This window comes from Ceratina calcarata, unplaced genomic scaffold (genome assembly GCF_001652005.2).
Source record: "Ceratina calcarata isolate Rehan_Ccalc_2016 unplaced genomic scaffold, ASM165200v1 scaffold185.2, whole genome shotgun sequence".
In the NCBI taxonomy this organism is placed as follows: domain Eukaryota; kingdom Metazoa; phylum Arthropoda; class Insecta; order Hymenoptera; family Apidae; genus Ceratina; species Ceratina calcarata.
This window is the reverse complement of record NW_017139975.1, coordinates 90,286-108,937: the sequence shown is the minus strand read 5'-3', so window position 1 is coordinate 108,937 and position 18,652 is coordinate 90,286. Positions and strand designations below refer to the sequence as shown.

At 32.8% G+C, this 18,652-nt stretch overlaps 4 protein-coding genes across 6 annotated transcripts; 2 read left to right on the top strand and 2 right to left on the bottom strand.

Annotated features, from left to right (window-relative positions):
* On the top strand, window positions 1-2,322 carry Rcd5 (microspherule protein Rcd5). The gene is made up of 6 exons (XM_018038169.2): window positions 1-406; window positions 530-905; window positions 1,002-1,202; window positions 1,279-1,698; window positions 1,780-1,995; window positions 2,080-2,322. Exons 1-6 carry the CDS (start codon window positions 291-293, stop codon window positions 2,167-2,169), a joined length of 1,419 nt encoding a protein of 472 aa, XP_017893658.1. The 5' UTR covers window positions 1-290; the 3' UTR covers window positions 2,170-2,322.
* A 1,297-nt stretch (window positions 2,323-3,619) lies between these two features.
* PGRP-S3 (peptidoglycan recognition protein S3) lies at window positions 3,620-4,933 on the bottom strand. The gene is made up of 4 exons (XM_018038190.2): window positions 4,787-4,933; window positions 4,426-4,639; window positions 4,064-4,182; window positions 3,620-3,971 (listed from the first exon to the last, which is right to left on the bottom strand). The coding sequence occupies exons 1-4, from the start codon at window positions 4,836-4,838 to the stop codon at window positions 3,787-3,789; spliced, it is 570 nt and encodes a 189-aa protein (XP_017893679.1). The 5' UTR covers window positions 4,839-4,933; the 3' UTR covers window positions 3,620-3,786.
* An 844-nt stretch (window positions 4,934-5,777) lies between these two features.
* On the top strand, window positions 5,778-8,123 carry Ubc2 (ubiquitin conjugating enzyme 2). Of its 3 annotated transcripts, none has more exons than XM_018038193.2 (7): window positions 5,778-5,898; window positions 6,695-6,813; window positions 6,938-7,069; window positions 7,150-7,200; window positions 7,270-7,402; window positions 7,578-7,725; window positions 7,884-8,123. In XM_018038193.2, the coding sequence occupies exons 3-7, from the start codon at window positions 6,942-6,944 to the stop codon at window positions 7,979-7,981; spliced, it is 558 nt and encodes a 185-aa protein (XP_017893682.1). In that variant the 5' UTR covers window positions 5,778-5,898; window positions 6,695-6,813; window positions 6,938-6,941; the 3' UTR covers window positions 7,982-8,123. The 3 variants fall into 3 exon arrangements, with proteins under 3 accessions (XP_017893682.1, XP_026666873.1, XP_017893681.1); XM_026811072.1 differs by having other exon boundaries at window positions 5,778-5,947; XM_018038192.2 differs by having other exon boundaries at window positions 5,778-6,013.
* Window positions 8,124-11,598: 3,475 nt separating this feature from the next.
* On the bottom strand, window positions 11,599-17,003 carry LOC108633158 (CD63 antigen-like). Its single transcript, XM_018038195.2, has 6 exons — window positions 16,774-17,003; window positions 15,839-16,027; window positions 15,583-15,753; window positions 15,259-15,483; window positions 15,106-15,167; window positions 11,599-13,374 (listed from the first exon to the last, which is right to left on the bottom strand). The coding sequence occupies exons 1-6, from the start codon at window positions 16,834-16,836 to the stop codon at window positions 13,356-13,358; spliced, it is 729 nt and encodes a 242-aa protein (XP_017893684.1). The 5' UTR covers window positions 16,837-17,003; the 3' UTR covers window positions 11,599-13,355.
* Window positions 17,004-18,652: the final 1,649 nt, after the last annotated feature.

The window sequence follows — 18,652 nt, the reverse complement described above, 5'->3', positions numbered from 1 at the left end:
ATATTATTGTAAGTCAGGTCAGGAGTTCAGGAGCTCTCTTTTTGTTACGTTGGCAGCTATTCGTACTCATTGCGATTGCTGCACATGTATATACATGTTTGTTTTAGGATACGTGAAGTGATAAAGTGCAAAACAGTTCAATTATTTGAGTAAATATTAATTATTAACGTAATTAATCAATACAAATCGTAGTATTAAATTGTCTCAGTTGGACCATTTATCATGCAATGACATAATTCGTTTCTACGCTATCGTAATTACTTGTTTACTTTAAAGTAACCTAAAAAATTATGGATATTCCGACTCCTTCAAATGTAAATCATGGATTTTCTCATAATAACGATGCATTTTTGAATATATCTATTGAATCTCCAAATCTAGATCCATTGTCAACAAAACGGAGAAGGTGCATATTAATGTTCTATATGCGTTTTATAGCTGATATGAATCGATCAGTTAAATAGTAGAAATACTAAAAAGAAACATGAAATTGAAAAGGTATTTAATGTTATTTTCATTAAACTTGTAGCTCCTCACGTACAATAAAGCGTAGAAAGTTTGACGATGAACTTGTCGAAACAACATTCAATTTGCAACCACCAGCTACAAGTACAAAGTCTGCCTCCAGATCTAGAACTGTTTCGATTTCTACTACCCCAATGGAATCTGCTATCCCACAACAAAATGTACCAAGTCCAATTCAAGTCTCTACAAATGTCACTCAATCAGACAAATGTAATAGACGAACAAGTAGACCAGGGGCATCGAATGCTCCTGGTAGAAAAAACAAGAGAAATAAAAATCATTCACATTCAGTGAATGCAACAAAGGATTTGGGAAGGTGGAAACCAACAGATGATTTGGCACTAATTACTGGTGTACAGCAAACAAATGATTTGAGAATGGTATCCATATTTATTAAACTTAATTTAGTATAAAACTATATAACAAATGAACTTTATTACTATATTAAAACAAAATCATCAAATTTATTATAATAGGTTCATAGAGGTACAAAGTTTTCTTGTCGATTCACATTGCAAGAAATACAACAAAGGTGGTACGCTTTATTGTATGACAGCGCAGTTTCACGAGTAGCAGTTCAGGCAATGAGAAATTTACACCCTGAATTAATTGCTAGTGTCCAAGCAAGAACTTTATATAGTAAACCAGAGGAAGATCTGCTGGGTACAGTAAAATCGGTAAATTAGCAATATGTGTCAAGAATATGTAACTTCATATAGATTCCTTATATAAGGAAATCTTGTTTCTTATTAGACGTCTCAGCCAACGTTAGAAGTGTTCCAAGAACTTCTTGAAGCAAACACCCATACATTTTATTCTGCTCGAACTGCGAAAGCTTTAATGGCTCACTGGCAGTTGATGAAACAATACCACCTACTTCCTGATCAAACTGTACAAAGTCTGCCGCGCGGTGAACACGTTCTCAATTTTTCTGACGCTGAAGATATGATCAATGACACCGAGTTAATTGAACAAAAAGATGAGTTGGTAGATGCAGAGCTCGTTGCAGCAGATAGGAGAAATAAGAGGGAGATAAAAGTGTTAGAGAACGAATTAAGTAGGTGGCAAGTTCTAGTTGACAGTGTAACTGGTGTAAATCCACCAGACTTTGATAATCAAACTTTAGCAATACTTAGAGGGAGACTTGTTAGGTATTTGATGAGATCGCGGGAGGTAATTTTCTCAAGATACTTTACCTTTAATCACATTTTATTCTTGTTAACAGTTCTATATTGAATTATGTAATTTTGTTAGATTACTGTAGGTCGTTCAACGAAAGATCATAACGTGGACGTGGACTTATCATTGGAAGGACCAGCTTGGAAAGTTTCACGAAGGCAAGGGACAATTCGTTTAAGAAATAATGGAGATTTCTTTCTTTCTTCAGAAGGGAAACGTCCGATTTTTGTAGATAGTAGACCTATTCTCGCAGGGAATAAAATGAAACTTAATAATAATAGCGTAATTGAGGTACTGATACAATTTTTCATGTCATTATCTAAAGCATATAGTAAAAGTAAAAAATGTATATATTATATTTTGAATATCTTTTAGATTGCAGGTCTAAGGTTCATATTTCTAATAAACCAAGAACTAATTTCCGTCATACGTCAAGAAGTAGTGAAACTGAATTTAAAGCCGTGAATGCTTTACTTATTCATTTATAATGTATTAACGCTACTGTAGCTAGTGTAATGTCTCGTACATGCTGTATCGTATTATAAGATTTTTGTATAAAGTACATAATTGTTCAGTTAAACAAAGGTAATAAATTTTGCTCAATTTTGTATATTGTAATTTTGTTTCTTTATTGACATCCTTTTCGCATAAATCGGTACAAGTGAGTAGTTTTTTATTTTTCGTTAAATCATAAACTTCCTCGCGTTTTTACCACCAGCCACTTCTTCCCGACCATCCTCTGCCACTCCAGACCCAACCGCTTCTCCGTCCACCCCAACCATTCCAACCACTGTTCCATCCATAACGCCATGGTCTAGAATACCTTTAAGGATGCCAGTAATATTATACTCATGAATACCGTAGTACACACATGAAAAGATTTTCCTTCATTAATTTATCATTGTCAATCTCGTTAATATTGCGTACTTTCATTCTTGACATGAAGAATGACTTTTATCAAAGACTCATGTTAATGAATTATTCAAATTTACCCATAATAATAACTTGCATCGGCATCTAAGTCATTAGCACTAGCATCTGAAGCTGGTTCAACATTTACTTCACCGGGTTGTAAAGAATCTTCTGCGGAAGTCACAAAGACTATCCATAAGAAAAGTAAGATCTATAAAAATGATAAAATGTTCTTAAATGAATATAAAAGTTTTGTAAAAAAAATTCGCTATTTTTTGCACGCAAATAAGTGAAAAAATAAAGTAGATTCGTTTAGTTACCAAGTATTCCAGTCGCAGCATCTTGAGAACTGAGATCACACGGCCTGAATCGGTCTTATATACGCATCTTCAAACGCAAATACGAAGAAATAAAGTTGAAAGTGTTCAGGCTACGCATATAATGACTCGATGTCGAATGTCTCGTTTAACTATAAACAATATTTAAATTCCGTTCTTATACACACAAGAGAATCTTCCGTCTAACATATGTACATAATTATATATTATTTATGAACTCACAATGTATTGTTCGACACGTATGTTTTGCACCATATATTTACGTACAGTTTCCCTTTGTTTCATTCAAGCAAGGAATCTAAGAATTAGAATAAAATAATTACTGGATAGAAAAATGAAGAGACACAAGAGTCAAAAGGTGAGAAAAGGAAATTTTCAAATATCTTATTTGACCCGTCTTTTTGCGAAAGCATTTAAACAAGGCGTGAGGTCAATATATTTGGCGTATACGTGCCAGTTTTCAAGGTAGGCTGGTTGCATTCCAGTTCTTCCTCCTACGTTGTTCTTTTTAAGAGAAATGGTAAATATATCCATGCTCTTTTTGTCATCGTAAACACATGCATTCAACAGGATGCATCATTGGCTTTTTTTTTTACATAATTCCCAATTCTTCTTATTGTCAACGTGACGTAAGTTTTAAAACATTCAGAAAGAATAATCATAACAATATGAGAAAAATTTATATGATACGCAATTTTAATAAGTGTACAATATACTAATATAATTCAAAAATTTCTATGTATATAATAAAATTTTTAATTATACGTTCTCACAAGAATCATATTCAATAATTAATAATAAAAGGGATACATAACACATATATATAATAAAACTACGGCGAAGAAGACCATTCCTGCCAATTTCGAATTTGATCGTAAAGTTTTGCTCCTGGGCTCAAACTTGAAATCAGTTGTCTACCTCCAAGTACACGAACATCTTCTTTAAGTATTCCTTGCGCCTTGCCACAAAGAATTAGCTTATGCGCTACATTCACCATTGCATCACTTGCATTGACCGCTGAATGAAAAATCAATAGATTTATAATAAAATAAATGTCAAAAAGATTAAACGTATAGGCGTTACAAAGTGAAAACTAGAGTATTAAGTACTTTGATAATTTCCGAGGAAAGCTATTCCGATAGATTTTTTATTGTATCTATATGTGTGGGCCCCTTCTCGATTCCAGCCACAACCTTCGTATACATTTCCATCTCCCCCAATTAAAAATCTGTTGAATTAAAGAGACAATAAGCAAATTGTTCTATTCATATATTTTATTTATTATCATTCAGAGCTGAAATATAGAAAAAAGTTCATGATGAATACAGAATAAAATAAATTAAACATTTGATAATATGCTTCCTTTGAAATAATCATTTAGATTAATTTATAGTAGTTATATAGAAATTTATATATATATATTAGTATTTAAAATAGTATTTAAAAGTAGTATTTAAAAAGAAATACTTAAGAGTATCCGATATCGTTCCACGAATAAGCGTCCATATGAAATGAGCGAATACTTTCGACTTCATCAATGCATGCACTTTTGGTGTTACATCCTTGAGTAGCTGTATGATGAATTATAACATAAGGAATGGGAGCAATTAAATAGTTTACGTTCCTTGACGGCACGGAAGTCCACTTATCACGTGTGATAATATTAGGACAATCATCGTCTTCAGCTAACAATAAGAAATGAAACATATTTTATTACTTATTTATTACAAATGAATAGTGAATTAGATTAACTGAGATTTTAACTAATCATTAAATCACAATGGATTTATTAAATGCGTAAAATATAGGAAGTAACGTAAGTTTAACTTTACCTGCAATACAAGTATAAAACAGAAGGAATAAACTATAAATTAATTTTTGCATCTTTTATGCGTCTCGAGACTTATAAATACTTCGTTCACTTTGTGTGTAAATGTTCTGCGCAACGGGATGCTTATCGGAAAGCGTGCGATCAAAGATCACGTAAATCATCATCAATGTTTTTCCCCTTTATAGGTGAATCATTTGATAATGCTTTTTTTTGAAATTGTTATTTAAATTAATTTAATAATAATAATGATGAATCCAATATCGCTTTACCTATTAGGATCGAATAGAAAAATATGAACAGGAATAATAATTAGTATAAAGTAGTTTTCATATTACAATATTTACATTAAAAACTGTGAAATAAACATTGTTAATAGTAAAAGGAAAAGAACTATAAATGAGAAATGTTATTCTAAAATGAAAATATCGATTTTTCAATAATAGATTTCGATGTATCGACTATTAATTTGAAATTTGAAATTTCGAATTATCTATCAGTCACATATACATACATAATCAAATGTATTAAAAACAAAGACGTTCTTCTATATTAAATGATACAACACTAAGAAAAGAGAAGCAAGGAAAAATAGAGAAGGATTTATTTTGAGTATTTGATATAATTAAATCTATATTTATCATGTAGAAGGATTCAATCTAAAGTAATGTAGCTTAACCTAGCAGTGAGCACCAAATGTGGAGAATAATGGTAGAAAATTCATTGGAAACAATTACTATCGTATTCCGTATATTCTGAACACGAATATTGTATATATTTAACTTGGAAGGAGATCTAACTTTATGTCATATGCGATATAGTTCAATATTTGATAAAGAAAAAGGAAGAGTGACGGTAGGGAATTAATGAGAAGTCTGGGAAGTGATTGGTATGATTCTAGATAATTGCGGCGACAGTGCGTCCATCTAAAAGCGTCGGCTACCGACGTCCGCCGCGGCGGCGACAGAGTCAACATCCGGCGACGCAGAGATGCGCACGTTTCGGCGCTCGCCGAGGGAAAAGAGACGCCGCGATCGTGACTTCGGGACATGAGAGCGACGATGAAGCCCGCCAGCCTGCACAGCAGTACCTAAGGACTTACGTTCGTTAGAAACAGTACGTCCTACAAAGGATTCGGCCATTTCACTCGGGATTTACTACATAGGTTCGATCCTTGCTCCTAAACTTCGTCCTGAAACAATCGAGAGAGGCTACCCTTTCTACCAACGAGGTAACACACCTCTTCCTTTGAATCATGAATGGTTCTGTGCTATGCTCCTTTCAAACCAGAAATTATTAATATTTACTATACGATCTTTTGTTGTTCGACCGCTAAATCGTTCTAACCAGTACGGGTAACATGTTACAACGATTTTGTATGTTAAATTAGTTGTAAGTTAACAAATACATTAGCATTTATTCTGTGAACGTTCGCGTATTTGTATATATGTATTTCGTTTTTTGACAATTTTTTATTTGTTCCTTTTTTATGGCTTACCAATTCGTTTCGTTAGCAATGTCGAAACTGCGGGTGTTGATTAATTTTTTTTCTGTGAGATTGTTGTTTCGTGAACAGCAACAGTTCTGTTGAAATCATTTATTGAGAGTGTTTGAATTACTTATCTAACGTTTGTTTGTACGTAATATATGGAAGAGAATTGTCTAATTTATGTATCGGATCCATTATATGTTGATCTCATTTGCATAAATTAATTATCACTTGCTTAATTCTTGAAGCATTAATTGATGATGACTTGAAACATATAACCTTATATTACTAACGTTATTTACTCTTAAAACTTTTATACACAATGATGGTAAACAGTACAATTGAAAAATAGATTTTAATATTGTCATTTAATAAAATTAAAGTTCATTAACACTATTTTCTCTGTTTTTATTTAAATTCTAGGTGAAAATTGTTCAATCAGTGTTATTTGATGTGGACAGACTACTATTAATATTAAAAGTGTTCCCCTATTGTGTGTCTTATTGTGAGAAGTTCTTGGGATTCACAGTCAAAGACACAAGGTTTGTTATATTTCTTTGTGGTTTGTATACTTTTTGTGCTCACTTAAATATGGCTTAATCTGTTCAACGACAGTTTATTGTTATTTCAGACAAATATCAATTATGTTATTTAAATGAATTTTAGAACCATGTCATCAGGCGCAGGTTCCAGTGGAACTAGCCGGGGGCGTGGTTCATTGGCAGACAATAAGCCAGAGAGCAAGGAGGCAAAGCCGAATCCAAAGATGTCTAAAGCTTTAGGAACATCCGCCAAAAGGTAGCACACCCATCATCCAAAATTAAAAAAGCTCTGCCATGGAGACTTAACGAGAGTTTAAACTAATCTTCTTGTCGCAGGATACAAAAAGAATTGGCAGAGATCACATTAGACCCACCGCCAAATTGCAGGTACCATTAACTATTTTCTGTTCAAATTGTTCAACATCTTATAATTCTTCTATGATATTTATCTTACAGTGCAGGACCTAAGGGAGACAATTTATATGAATGGGTATCAACAATACTTGGACCTCCTGGATCAGTCTATGAAGGAGGAGTATTTTTCCTAGATATACACTTTTCTCCAGAATATCCATTCAAACCTCCAAAGGTACGACAGTAATACAATTATTTAGAACTGTCTACTTTCTACTATTAAAGGCGGCGATTATTTATCTTTAATTACATACTCATGTTGTACTTGCTTTCATAGTATATTCTGTCTGTCTTTATTTTTATTTATTCTGACTTCTTTCTTCGTAGCATCACCTTTTTAACAATTTCAGGTAACATTCCGGACACGCATCTACCACTGTAACATCAACAGCCAAGGTGTAATATGCTTGGACATATTAAAGGATAATTGGTCTCCTGCGCTAACCATTTCGAAAGTTCTGTTATCCATCTGTTCCCTTTTGACTGACTGTAATCCAGGTAAGATGAAAATTACCATTGATACTACAACCTTCAACGCTCGTGTAGTAATTATCAGCTCTATCATATGCACGTGTAGTTTAATATGATGCCAATTAGCTAAAGCCTTTCGAAAGTAAAAACAAGATAAGGGATTTACATATTGTTGAACGTTCCAGCGGATCCCTTAGTAGGAAGTATAGCAACGCAATATCTACAAAATAGGGAAGAGCACGACCGTATAGCGCGGCTGTGGACTAAGCGTTACGCCACATGAATGATTTCTCTCTTTTTTAAGAAAAAAATTGTCCTCGTTCCTTCAAACCGAAGAACGCTCATATAAAGGAGCTCGTTTAACTACATTAAAAATTTTGATTATTCGGACCGATCAATTATTCTTAATAAATTAATTAAACGAATGAAAGTTTCTCGATTACTCGAACGTTACTTGTGAGTTTAGTTTGTTTGGATGTGGTATTTCTCGAATCATTTTCAGTGAATCATATTAAGTCAAGTTAATCATATTAAAAGAAAAATAATGAATTCTTTGTTTTATATTCTCATTTTTAATTAGACGAGTTTTGTTCGATTGTTGAGACACATGATCAGTTTATATTTGTTATTATCCATTACATTAGCTGTTGAACGATTTAAAGTTGAAAACTGGTAAACGTAGTTCGAGGCTAGACGAGATCATGAAAGATGACTAGTAACAAAGAGAACTTGAGAAGTCGATCGGTTATACGATGATTTAATGAATTCTGAAGGGACTCGATTACTTTTTACTACTTTTCATTTACGTTCAAATTGTGTTTCCGATGAAATACGATTAGTAAATACAGAATGATCATTCGAATAATCACAGAATCAGATTCTCCGAACCTTCGGAAACTTATCGTACGTGTATGTACATCTATCGAAGGTTTGCTTTAAGTGAAAGACTCTAACGAGATCGTTGACACGATCATTGTGATGTGCTTTTATATCGAGTATGTAAATGTGCCTAAGATGAATGAATGTCGCGTGCATGTGCAACCTTATCAACTCTCTTTTTCACCCGGCAGCTCTTCAGGCTGAGTTCACATCTTCCTGAATATATTTTTATCATTGACGGAGAACACCGTTCACTAATTATATCATAAGAACGTATATTTAGTACAGATATTTCAGTATGCCTCGCGTGATTATATTTCCTTTATAAATATTTATTTTTGTAAACTAATGAACGAAATCTTTAACAGAGCTCATAATAGTATATCGTCTCTTTCATAATAAATCGTTTTTATAAATACGCATCGATCGGTTAACATTTTTATAGCAACATCGTGTATTATTTCGCGCAAATTAAATTACTATAGAATTGTAGAAGTATTTGACTGAGACAAGAGAAGCTAATATTTTTTATAGAGAAAATATCAATTCGTAGAACTGCCCGACGCTTGTTTAAAACGAAGGTTACTGTGTACAACGCGTGTCTTCCAAGGCTGGAACTAATTAATCCTTCAAAGTAATGCGACTAACTGAAATTGTGAACTCGTATAATATCAATTTTCATAGTTATAGCAAGTAAGGGACTTGTTCTTCTCCTGTCTTCTTTTCCATCTGTAGAAGTTAAACTTGAGGGTGAAAGGGTGAAATTGAGGGCTTCTCATTATTTCTTTTCAATCTCCGTTTGTCTTGTTCGTTTGTTCGTTCTGAAAAGATTCGCGACGAAACGGTATTTAAAAGTGGTACATCGTCCTATCGACGGTACCGAATAATATTGATAGGCTAGGCAATATTATGAACAATACGAATAATCTGACTTGTAAGTAATTAGGCTTGTAGTTATCTTTAAGAGGCCCTTTAAATCTTTTTGTATTCTTTTCATATAATTTCCATGAAGTACGAGTCGCGAAACGACATTACTTAAGACTGTCAAGTCTACGCTAATATCGATTTTCCTGTGTCAAGTGTAATCACGTTCGTTTGATAATGACGACCGCCGCTAAGAACTGAATTAATTTCGACCAATCTGCGTGATTACGGACAAACTTTACTAATCGGGCCCGTAAATTTAAAGTCGCTCTAACTGTAAATAAACATAATTCTCTCTATGTTAACGATAAGAAAAAGTCGCAGTCCATCATTTTTATCAAATTTGTATCGACTGTTTCTCGGTTCGAGAACTAGAGCCAGTCAATCAACTTATGAAACTTTTTACACAGATTTTATACGAATTACTTTTTTATACAAATCAATTAATTTTGCTGGAAAATGAAATATCTGTAGGCAAAACTGTTTACTGTAAAACAAATGTTGATTCATTGCTAATATAATTACTGTACCGAATGAAATTAACATCAGTAGAACATTGAGAACTGATAAAAGAATTTCTACAAACTGTCATTGTAGTGTTTTAGTTGATCACATTCATCCATACGTTAATGTACAGTTTATAGCTATCGCGCAAAAGGAATTTCGTTTCTCATTTGATTGAAATTGCTGTCGTTGAGATTCTTGTAAATATATTCTGTAAGGTTCTTGATAAAAAAAACATCGATCTACAAATCTTTTGGACCCTTAAAGTTGTACATAGGTCACGCATAGAATTTGCTCTTTTTGTAATTAAATGTTTAAAAAAAAATGAAAAACATTTTTAACGAACGGTGTTTCATGAACGTTTTGTGAAGGAAACCGTTTAAACGATCCTTTTGGATCGATTGTCGGGAGGAGGGACATTTTTTATTGTTTTCAAGATGTTCTAACTATAAATCAATTTGTAACTTTTATAAAGCAGGAATATTATCGCTAATTTAAAGATCGTTTAAACGGATTTCTGTCCTATTCTTCCCTCTGTGAATTTGTTTCTTTTTATTTTCCTCGAGTAGTTTTAAGACGCTAGAAGAGAACATCCTATATGATTAATGAATGTTAGTCTGCTAATCTTATAAGGGAATTATAGAACAAAATAAAAAAGAAAGTCTGATCGTACAGAATTTTTATTCGCCCACTTTCAAATGACTGCTCCCATTTTCAGTTTTCTCGATGATATTCCTTCGCAAACAAAGTAGAGACATAAACAATTTTAGCATTTCCCAATAAATCATTTCCACTTTGATATTAAATTAAGATATAAGAACGAACTATGGTTTGTTTACTTAATATATATTTATTTATATAGATAAAAGCTATATGGACAAGATGTGCTAAAAGTGGTCAGCTTCTAAAGAACATTAATAATATATTAATTGATGAATTAAATTACTAGTAGAAAAATATTGTAAACGATTAAAACGTCATGAAAAGAGCAATACGTTTACTTCTCATTTAATACTGATTCTGCTTTTTTCTTCCTCATTCTTTAATTACATTGTTATCAGTCTTTTTGCTAACCAATCGTCCAACGCAACATTTAATTAAATGTTTCTTATTTTCATTACGAACGCTATCAATTTCAAATATTCCTTTCGTTTTAACGAAATTACCTAAATATTATTATTAAATGAGAACGTTTCTTATCCAATGTAAAGATCTTGTCTTAACGTTTTAGCATCTAATATACGTACGTACCGTCGCGTGTAAAATCTAATACGATTTAAAATTAAATGCATTGTACAATTGAAATTCATTCAAGACGAACATTCTATGTAACTACACACTTAGACAATTTAAATAACGTTACACATTAAAGGGTTGCTACGTAAAATCCCGAACTAAGAGTAAAAATCTTAGAAATGAAACAGGCCAGTAGACGACTTAGAAAATTAGCAGATATGAAAAATGAATTTCGAAAAATGGAAATTAAAACAAAGATTGTCATGGAATAAGCTAACAAAATGAAGGAGATAATAGTAAACGCTTACCACGTATCAATTTGCTTAGCTTAGCGAACATTAAGTGCTTATTCTCTTATTCGTTTTAATCGATAATTTATTTAAATTAATCGCTTCGATTATTTCTAAATAAATGATTTAGACACATTGCAAAAATTAGGCACGCATTTATGCTTCGGTATTATCTATTGACTTGACACACGTGTATTTCCCACGTGAGTCTTCGTTATTTTGAAACACATTGAAACCTCGCTTATCGTCTTGTTATTCCTCTACTTACGTGATTGTCCTGCTAAATAATTATAATTTACTGCAACGTGAAGAAGTTACAAGTTATAAATTACTCAACATATCGGTTTATAAAACGAAATGTTCTTCGTTCAGTGGAGTAATTCAATGATCTCTGGTTTTTATTCATATAAGTCAGGGCTTCTTAAACTTTTGTTATTCACGACCCCATTTATGATTGCGAGTTACCATTACAGTCGTCAAAATTTTGCTACGCGACCCCATTTGGGGTCGCGACCCATAGTTTAAGAAGCCCTGATATAAGTGAAAAGTACCAAAGAACGTAAGTTATTATTAAACTGGTAACTATTATTCGCAGTTTTAATTTTCCTCTTTTCCTTATTGAAATATGCGAGATTTCAATTCCGACGAAAAAGCAGAACTGTAATTACAATAAAAATTTGTCAAATCGACGCAATGCCGTAGATGGAATTTTGTACTTCATATAATTTTTGGAAGCTGTTTTCTATTTAATCAAAATGAAAAGATCTGTCGACGCCAAATTTCTTATTAGTATATCGATATTATTGTTTGTTGAATTATTTTTAATTTCCTGATTAAAAAATATAAAGCTTTGGTCCCAACATATAATTATTTAGCTACTGAATCACGAATCAAAGATCTTAAACACATATAATTAATATCTTGAAATTGTTAAATATCTACACGTACATACACATATAATTCTACTTCTGAAATGTTCAATAATTTTCTTTAACGCACCAGAAGTATTCTTCATTGATCATTAATATTGAGATTATGCGAATTATAACTAAACAATTACGGAAATTATCTTTTCACGAAAGTGTTCAATAATAGCTTTTATTATCTTCCACGAAATTTGCTTCCTTCAATAAAAAGTAATCTTATTTATTGTATACCATGTTTGTTAATCTCTTCGATACTCGGAGCTGGATAAAGGCAATCTCGACGATATAACGTATTTGATTTGTATCTGTTATTTGTTCGTTCATAAAATTTATAAGTCACATTCTTATTGATGCTTAATAAGTTAATAAAAATTATATAAAAATGATGTATAAAATACTAGTCGTTTAAGTTGAGCTTGATATTTGAGAAAAAAGACTTCTGTCCAGCTCCATGTGTGTATCAAAAGCGTATTTTATAAAAATACGATATAATTGAGACAAATAAAAATTGTTGCACGGAATAAGAATTTCCTTCCTAGTAAAGAAATCAATCAGAACAAGAATTTTCATCTTTTTCAAATGCAACGAATAGCAAGACAAAAATAAGATTGTTTTCCAATCTCTTTTTTAAACAATCTCCTTATGCCATATAAGCTTTTAATTCCAAAACGTACAAAAGAGATGCTTGGTCTCGACCATTTGGCAGATAATGGCAGTATGTTTAATTACAATCTCCAATAGTTCGTTTATATTCTTAAGTTAGGATGCAGATCGACATTGATTACTCTGCAGCCGGAATCTAAGTAAAATACGGTCTTGCGACGATTCTAGAATTATTCTCTTAACGAATGCACGACGAACAATATTTAGTTTATAATGCCTCCTATCGGTTGTCGAATCAGTGCGCTGCGGTCTCGCTGGAATTAGAAATTAATTAAAATGTCTGTGTCTACGCGCAGCTGCTGGTTGATTACATACATTTAATGCTTCTTGTGGCAAAGCGAGAAGGTGCACAGTCATTTAATTTACGCTTTCCAAGATTTGGATTCCCAATCCAACGAAAGCAAATACCTAGTTTCCCTTTTTTCTACATCAATTTTAACGTGTTACGTCCAGATGATGGAAAGCGTAGCTTCAAGTTTTTAGAAAATGATACAGCATCGATAGTAATCAAACACAGTTGTTTATTAACAATATTTAACTCATATTAGTGCAGAAGACATATTATTAAAATATAAAACTTCAATATAAAATTGCCTTCGACTACTTCTTCACTACACAACTGTGTAATCATATAATTATATTAAATTTACTGATCGTAATCAATAATTTATATTATTCCAACATCATGTAAACTTTATATGAACAATAGAATACTTCTTTTTATTTTTTACATAAATAGAATAGATCATATTTTGACGGCATTAATTTATTTATCACATATATATGTATTTATATATGTGTGTATGTATAAAAGAAAGTTTAATTGAATAAAAGGCATAATGGTGTAAACATCAAGTCCAAAAACATTAACAAATGTATGTTTAATATGTAAATGGTCAAAATAAATGCAGCAATTTTAGGACTGTTAACTTGACTCTACTTGATGATTTGACCATGATGCCTTTTAAATATTTTTTTATATACGAATATAACGTGTTAATTAAAATTTTCTGTCATTTATATTTCACACATTCTTGTTTGGTATTTTCCTTTCTTAAATATTTTATTTACACATTCGTACAGAATGCGTTAAAAATACCATACAAAAATCTAAACAGTTATAGCGTTAACTTTCAACAGAAATGTGTTTAAACTTAAATTCAATGAAACGAAACTAAAACTATTTAACACTGAAAGCTCAATCATTTTTGTGGTAATTATAATATAGTGTTCGAAACGAAATGAAGGCTGAGTAACGTACATTTCTATTCGCGGTTACATTTTCACAACAAGACTATAAATATCATGAAGAACACATTAATACTCATGTGTCCAATACTGAAGTCTTAACATAAATATTCGTATCATTTTTGGCGTATATAATTCTTAAATCTCAGCGTGCAATTTGTAAACAAAGTGCTTCTAGATTCTTCTTGGTTAGCGTAGAATAAAAATGATCAGTCTTAAAGGAACAGTCATAAAAGTCACGGTACTGCACAAAAATACTTGTTTCTGTTTCATATAAAAATCGAGATTAGCAAAGACTGATTTCATATAAAACGTTGACCGACGAAATATGAAGTTCAAACTGATGTCTGCTTTTTAATACTACTCTTACTATCACCATCATTAGTATTAATATCAATTAATTACGATAATAGTAATACGTAGAAGTAGCGAAAAGCAGTTGATTAGTGACAATGAAGTAATAATACGTGTGGTTATTTCATATAAAAAAATTACCACTAATATCGGGATTAATCAATCAATTCAGTTCATTGTAGAAACAACTTTTTATACGTTTGTTTTGTGCAGTATGATGAACATATATATAATGTGCAATTTGTGCAATACTCTGTTACTCAAAGAAAGACAAAGGAAGAGTATACGCATGAATGTGTAACAGTGAAGGAAAATAAAGAGGAGCATTTTGAAGTCTTAGTGCAGATTTTAGGCATTAAAATTGGAGATATCTGCCTGCTTACACAGTCTCGTACTCGCGGCGAATCGAACGTGCTAGACAGCATGCGAAGATCACTCCCATTAACTGAAAAAGAAAATTTAATTATGATAATTGGCCTTATACTAATTTGCATATAATGGGATCGTAATAAATCGACACGGGAGACAAGATTTACCTGAACAATAGCGATGCCAATGCCTACGCCGCCAAAAATTAAAACGTTGCGCTCGATAGCTTTCTGAAGACTTTTCATGCAACCTTCTGAATGTATGGAAATTGAGTTGACGTCGCATTTACTTCCTTCCGGTACTTCCTTGCAGCAAGAGATCGGGATGTTATTTTCTGCGAACGATCCGGAAGTGGACCAGTCGGACGGACCGTTCATACCGCAACATTCTAACTAAAATTCAAATTAATAATAATTAATACATTGACTCCTGCGTTATTAGATGGGAAATAAGTAGTTAGTAAATGTGCACCACTCTAATGATGTACATACATCGTGTTGCATAATGTCCCAAGATTTACGTATATCGTTCTTGCTAGAGTACTCTAATATAGTAGTGTTCAATCGGTTTTCGACCATCGAATGAACTTCTCCACGCATCATGTAACCGGCGATTCCGGCACCAAGTTCCAGTGCGAAGATACAAAGGAGTAATACGGAAAACTGTCAGAGAAAGATAGATGTGAGCATAAATCGTGCTTATTTTTGAAAATCGTATAAGTGCAGAGTACCGAATAACGTTTATTACCGTTATTATCATGCAGTGATTCTCTTTGACTGCTCCGCAGCAACCAAAGAATGATATAATAAACACGATGGTTCCCACTACTATCATTAATACTGGTGCCGCGAAAAACCATCTGTCCATAAAATTATTATAGTCACTGTAAACCACTAAGATCACAGTGCCAACTGCTATAAACACAATTCCTGTGATCTGAATTCAATATATCTAGAAAACGAGGAGCGAACTGAACAATTGAGTTAATTCGCGAAGGCAGAATTCAAAATTGCCATCCCGGAGTACATAATAATTCACGAAGCTATGGCTATGAACAGTTACGTATACATACGTGACTGAAAGAAAGCATAAATACTCACGCAACATAAGGTGCTATAGTAATTCGTGTAACCCACATACCGAAACAAGAATTATTTAATAGTTCTAGTTCGTCTGTCTTCGTGTAATAACGCAAAAATAAAAGATATATTTTGTTATAATCTCGAACAATGGAAGTTGTCGAAAAATTGATTACAATTCGCGAATATTTTATTGCTAGAAGGCAAGACAGAATACACCTACGTATACGTGATTCCTGCTCCACATCACAAATTTAAAAATGAAAAGTTTTGATTTAGCGATGGTTTAACAAAAAGTTATCACAGAATGGATATATATAGCGTGATAAACATGGTCACATTGTCATCGAGAAGATTTTTAACATTGTAAACGTAGCCGAAAATAACTTTTAAATGATTTAATATGTCCTGTCGTTGAAAAATCGATTGCGAGTACGACGCTTCTTAGTTAAAGATAGGTATTTTGAATGGATCCGTTTAAAATCGAAACCAACAAAATAAACGTATAAACGAAGGGGGTAGGTAACGTTGGCACAGAATAAGCTCGAAGCTTGTAGGAAAGAATAGGTACAAGGTAACGAACGCAACATGGAGTATACTTACCGCAAATATTAGGTTGAAAAGGAACGTCAGGTATTTGATACAAGCCATCCCGCCAGATACCATTTTTGACGCTTAATGTATCAATCACTTCGTGGAGAACAAGAAAGAATAACACGGGGAACCGTGATGTGAGCAAACGGTGTGAAAATCTGTGCGCGTCCTTTCTTAAAAATTCCGTTCAGATTACGGCACAACCTGTGTACACTTCGACAGTTCGCGGAGGAATAGTCATATTTTCATCAGTCTACCCTGGCTGTCTTGGATGCGTGCGCACCTTTGAGGTAATTTACTCACGACCGACTATATTCTTCTTAGAGCCACCGGGCTTCCAATTGTGTTTTAAAATTGCAAATAGTTGTTTAAAAGATGGTTACTTCGCATGGTAAATGAATAGATATTGTACAACTGTAACCAGTAACTGCTAGTTTTCATTCTTACTGTTCATATCATATCGTTTATACTTAAAACAGACATAATTTCGCAGATAAATGTCGCGTTGAATGTTGATAACTTCCATATTGATTACGTTAGATTTGAACTTTTATTTGTTGCATTAAATAGAATTACATAAACTGGTAAGTCTATACAAATATATTACATAATCTGTACATATGGGTGTCCAATGTTTTAAAGAAAATACAATTTTTTATTGTTTTTAGCGCGATATTATAACGTTATAAATAAGTTCTGTATTTCTATACTGTTTGGAAGTTTGGAATTATTAATAGAAAGAAATATTTCACATTTGAATTGCAAATGTCGATACCAACTTCGTATCATGAATGAAAGGAAGCGGTCTTTACCTTATAAGTACATGTAAGTACGTAATATAGCAACACGGAGGAAGAAAAGCTATCGTATTTATTTATATATTCAATTGCAGTGCAATCTTTTTATTTGACATACAGTACACCGATTAACTAAGAATTTTCTAATGAAATTATTTCACTTTCTCTTCCCTATTTTTCAAGGATCTTATATTTTATATCAGCCGCTTGCCGAAGTTAAGAATATTACACGATTCTTCACCTACAATGTTTGGTGTGAATAATGCCCAGTGCAATTTTATTATTGATCCGTTCATCTTTTTATTTCATTGATCATAGAACTTAATTGTTAGTTACAGCACACGCAATCCATTCGATTCCGCTTACTGCTCCTGTTCACGTCGTTAGTAAATAATTAAGCATTCGACGTGCAATCAGGTGCAAGATGCACGTTTGAAGGAATTGAAAGGAATTGCTTGTACAGTCAGCTTCGAAGGTTCTGTAGAGACTAACTTCGCGTACATAGTGATAGAGTATAAAAGCAGGAGCTCTAATCAGCGGCAATCGTTGGTGAGTTGATAGGTCGTGGATGGTTCTTTAAATTACTCAATAGTGATTTACAGTACCTATATGTGTCAGTAAGTCAACTACACCCACGTATGCGGTGTGAAGTAGTCCGCACGAAATCGTTGAGGACGAATGTACACATTCTCTCTTCGAGCACACATTTCTTAGAAAACACCGTATGCTTATCAAACTGATGATTTGATTTCGATCGTGTACTGTTTTAAGCTTCAACTTAAACAATTGTAACAGCATAGCGAATTTACAGAACACTTGTCGGGAATTGCGATATAAAAGATTTAATTATAATATATATATTTATAAAGAATTGCGGTTGGTAACATTTGAAGTTTCGTAACCTTGGTTAACAATTTTCGACTGCGCATGCGTTCACAAGTACACGCAGCCACGCGATAATTGTCTGAAATCTAAAAGTAGTGGATCGTCGCTGCGATGTTCCTGGCCGGTTTGTGCGCCCTTTTTTAACGTTGTAAAAGCTGGAGAAGTACAACGTAGTTACGCATTTCTATTGTTCACGATTACAGAAT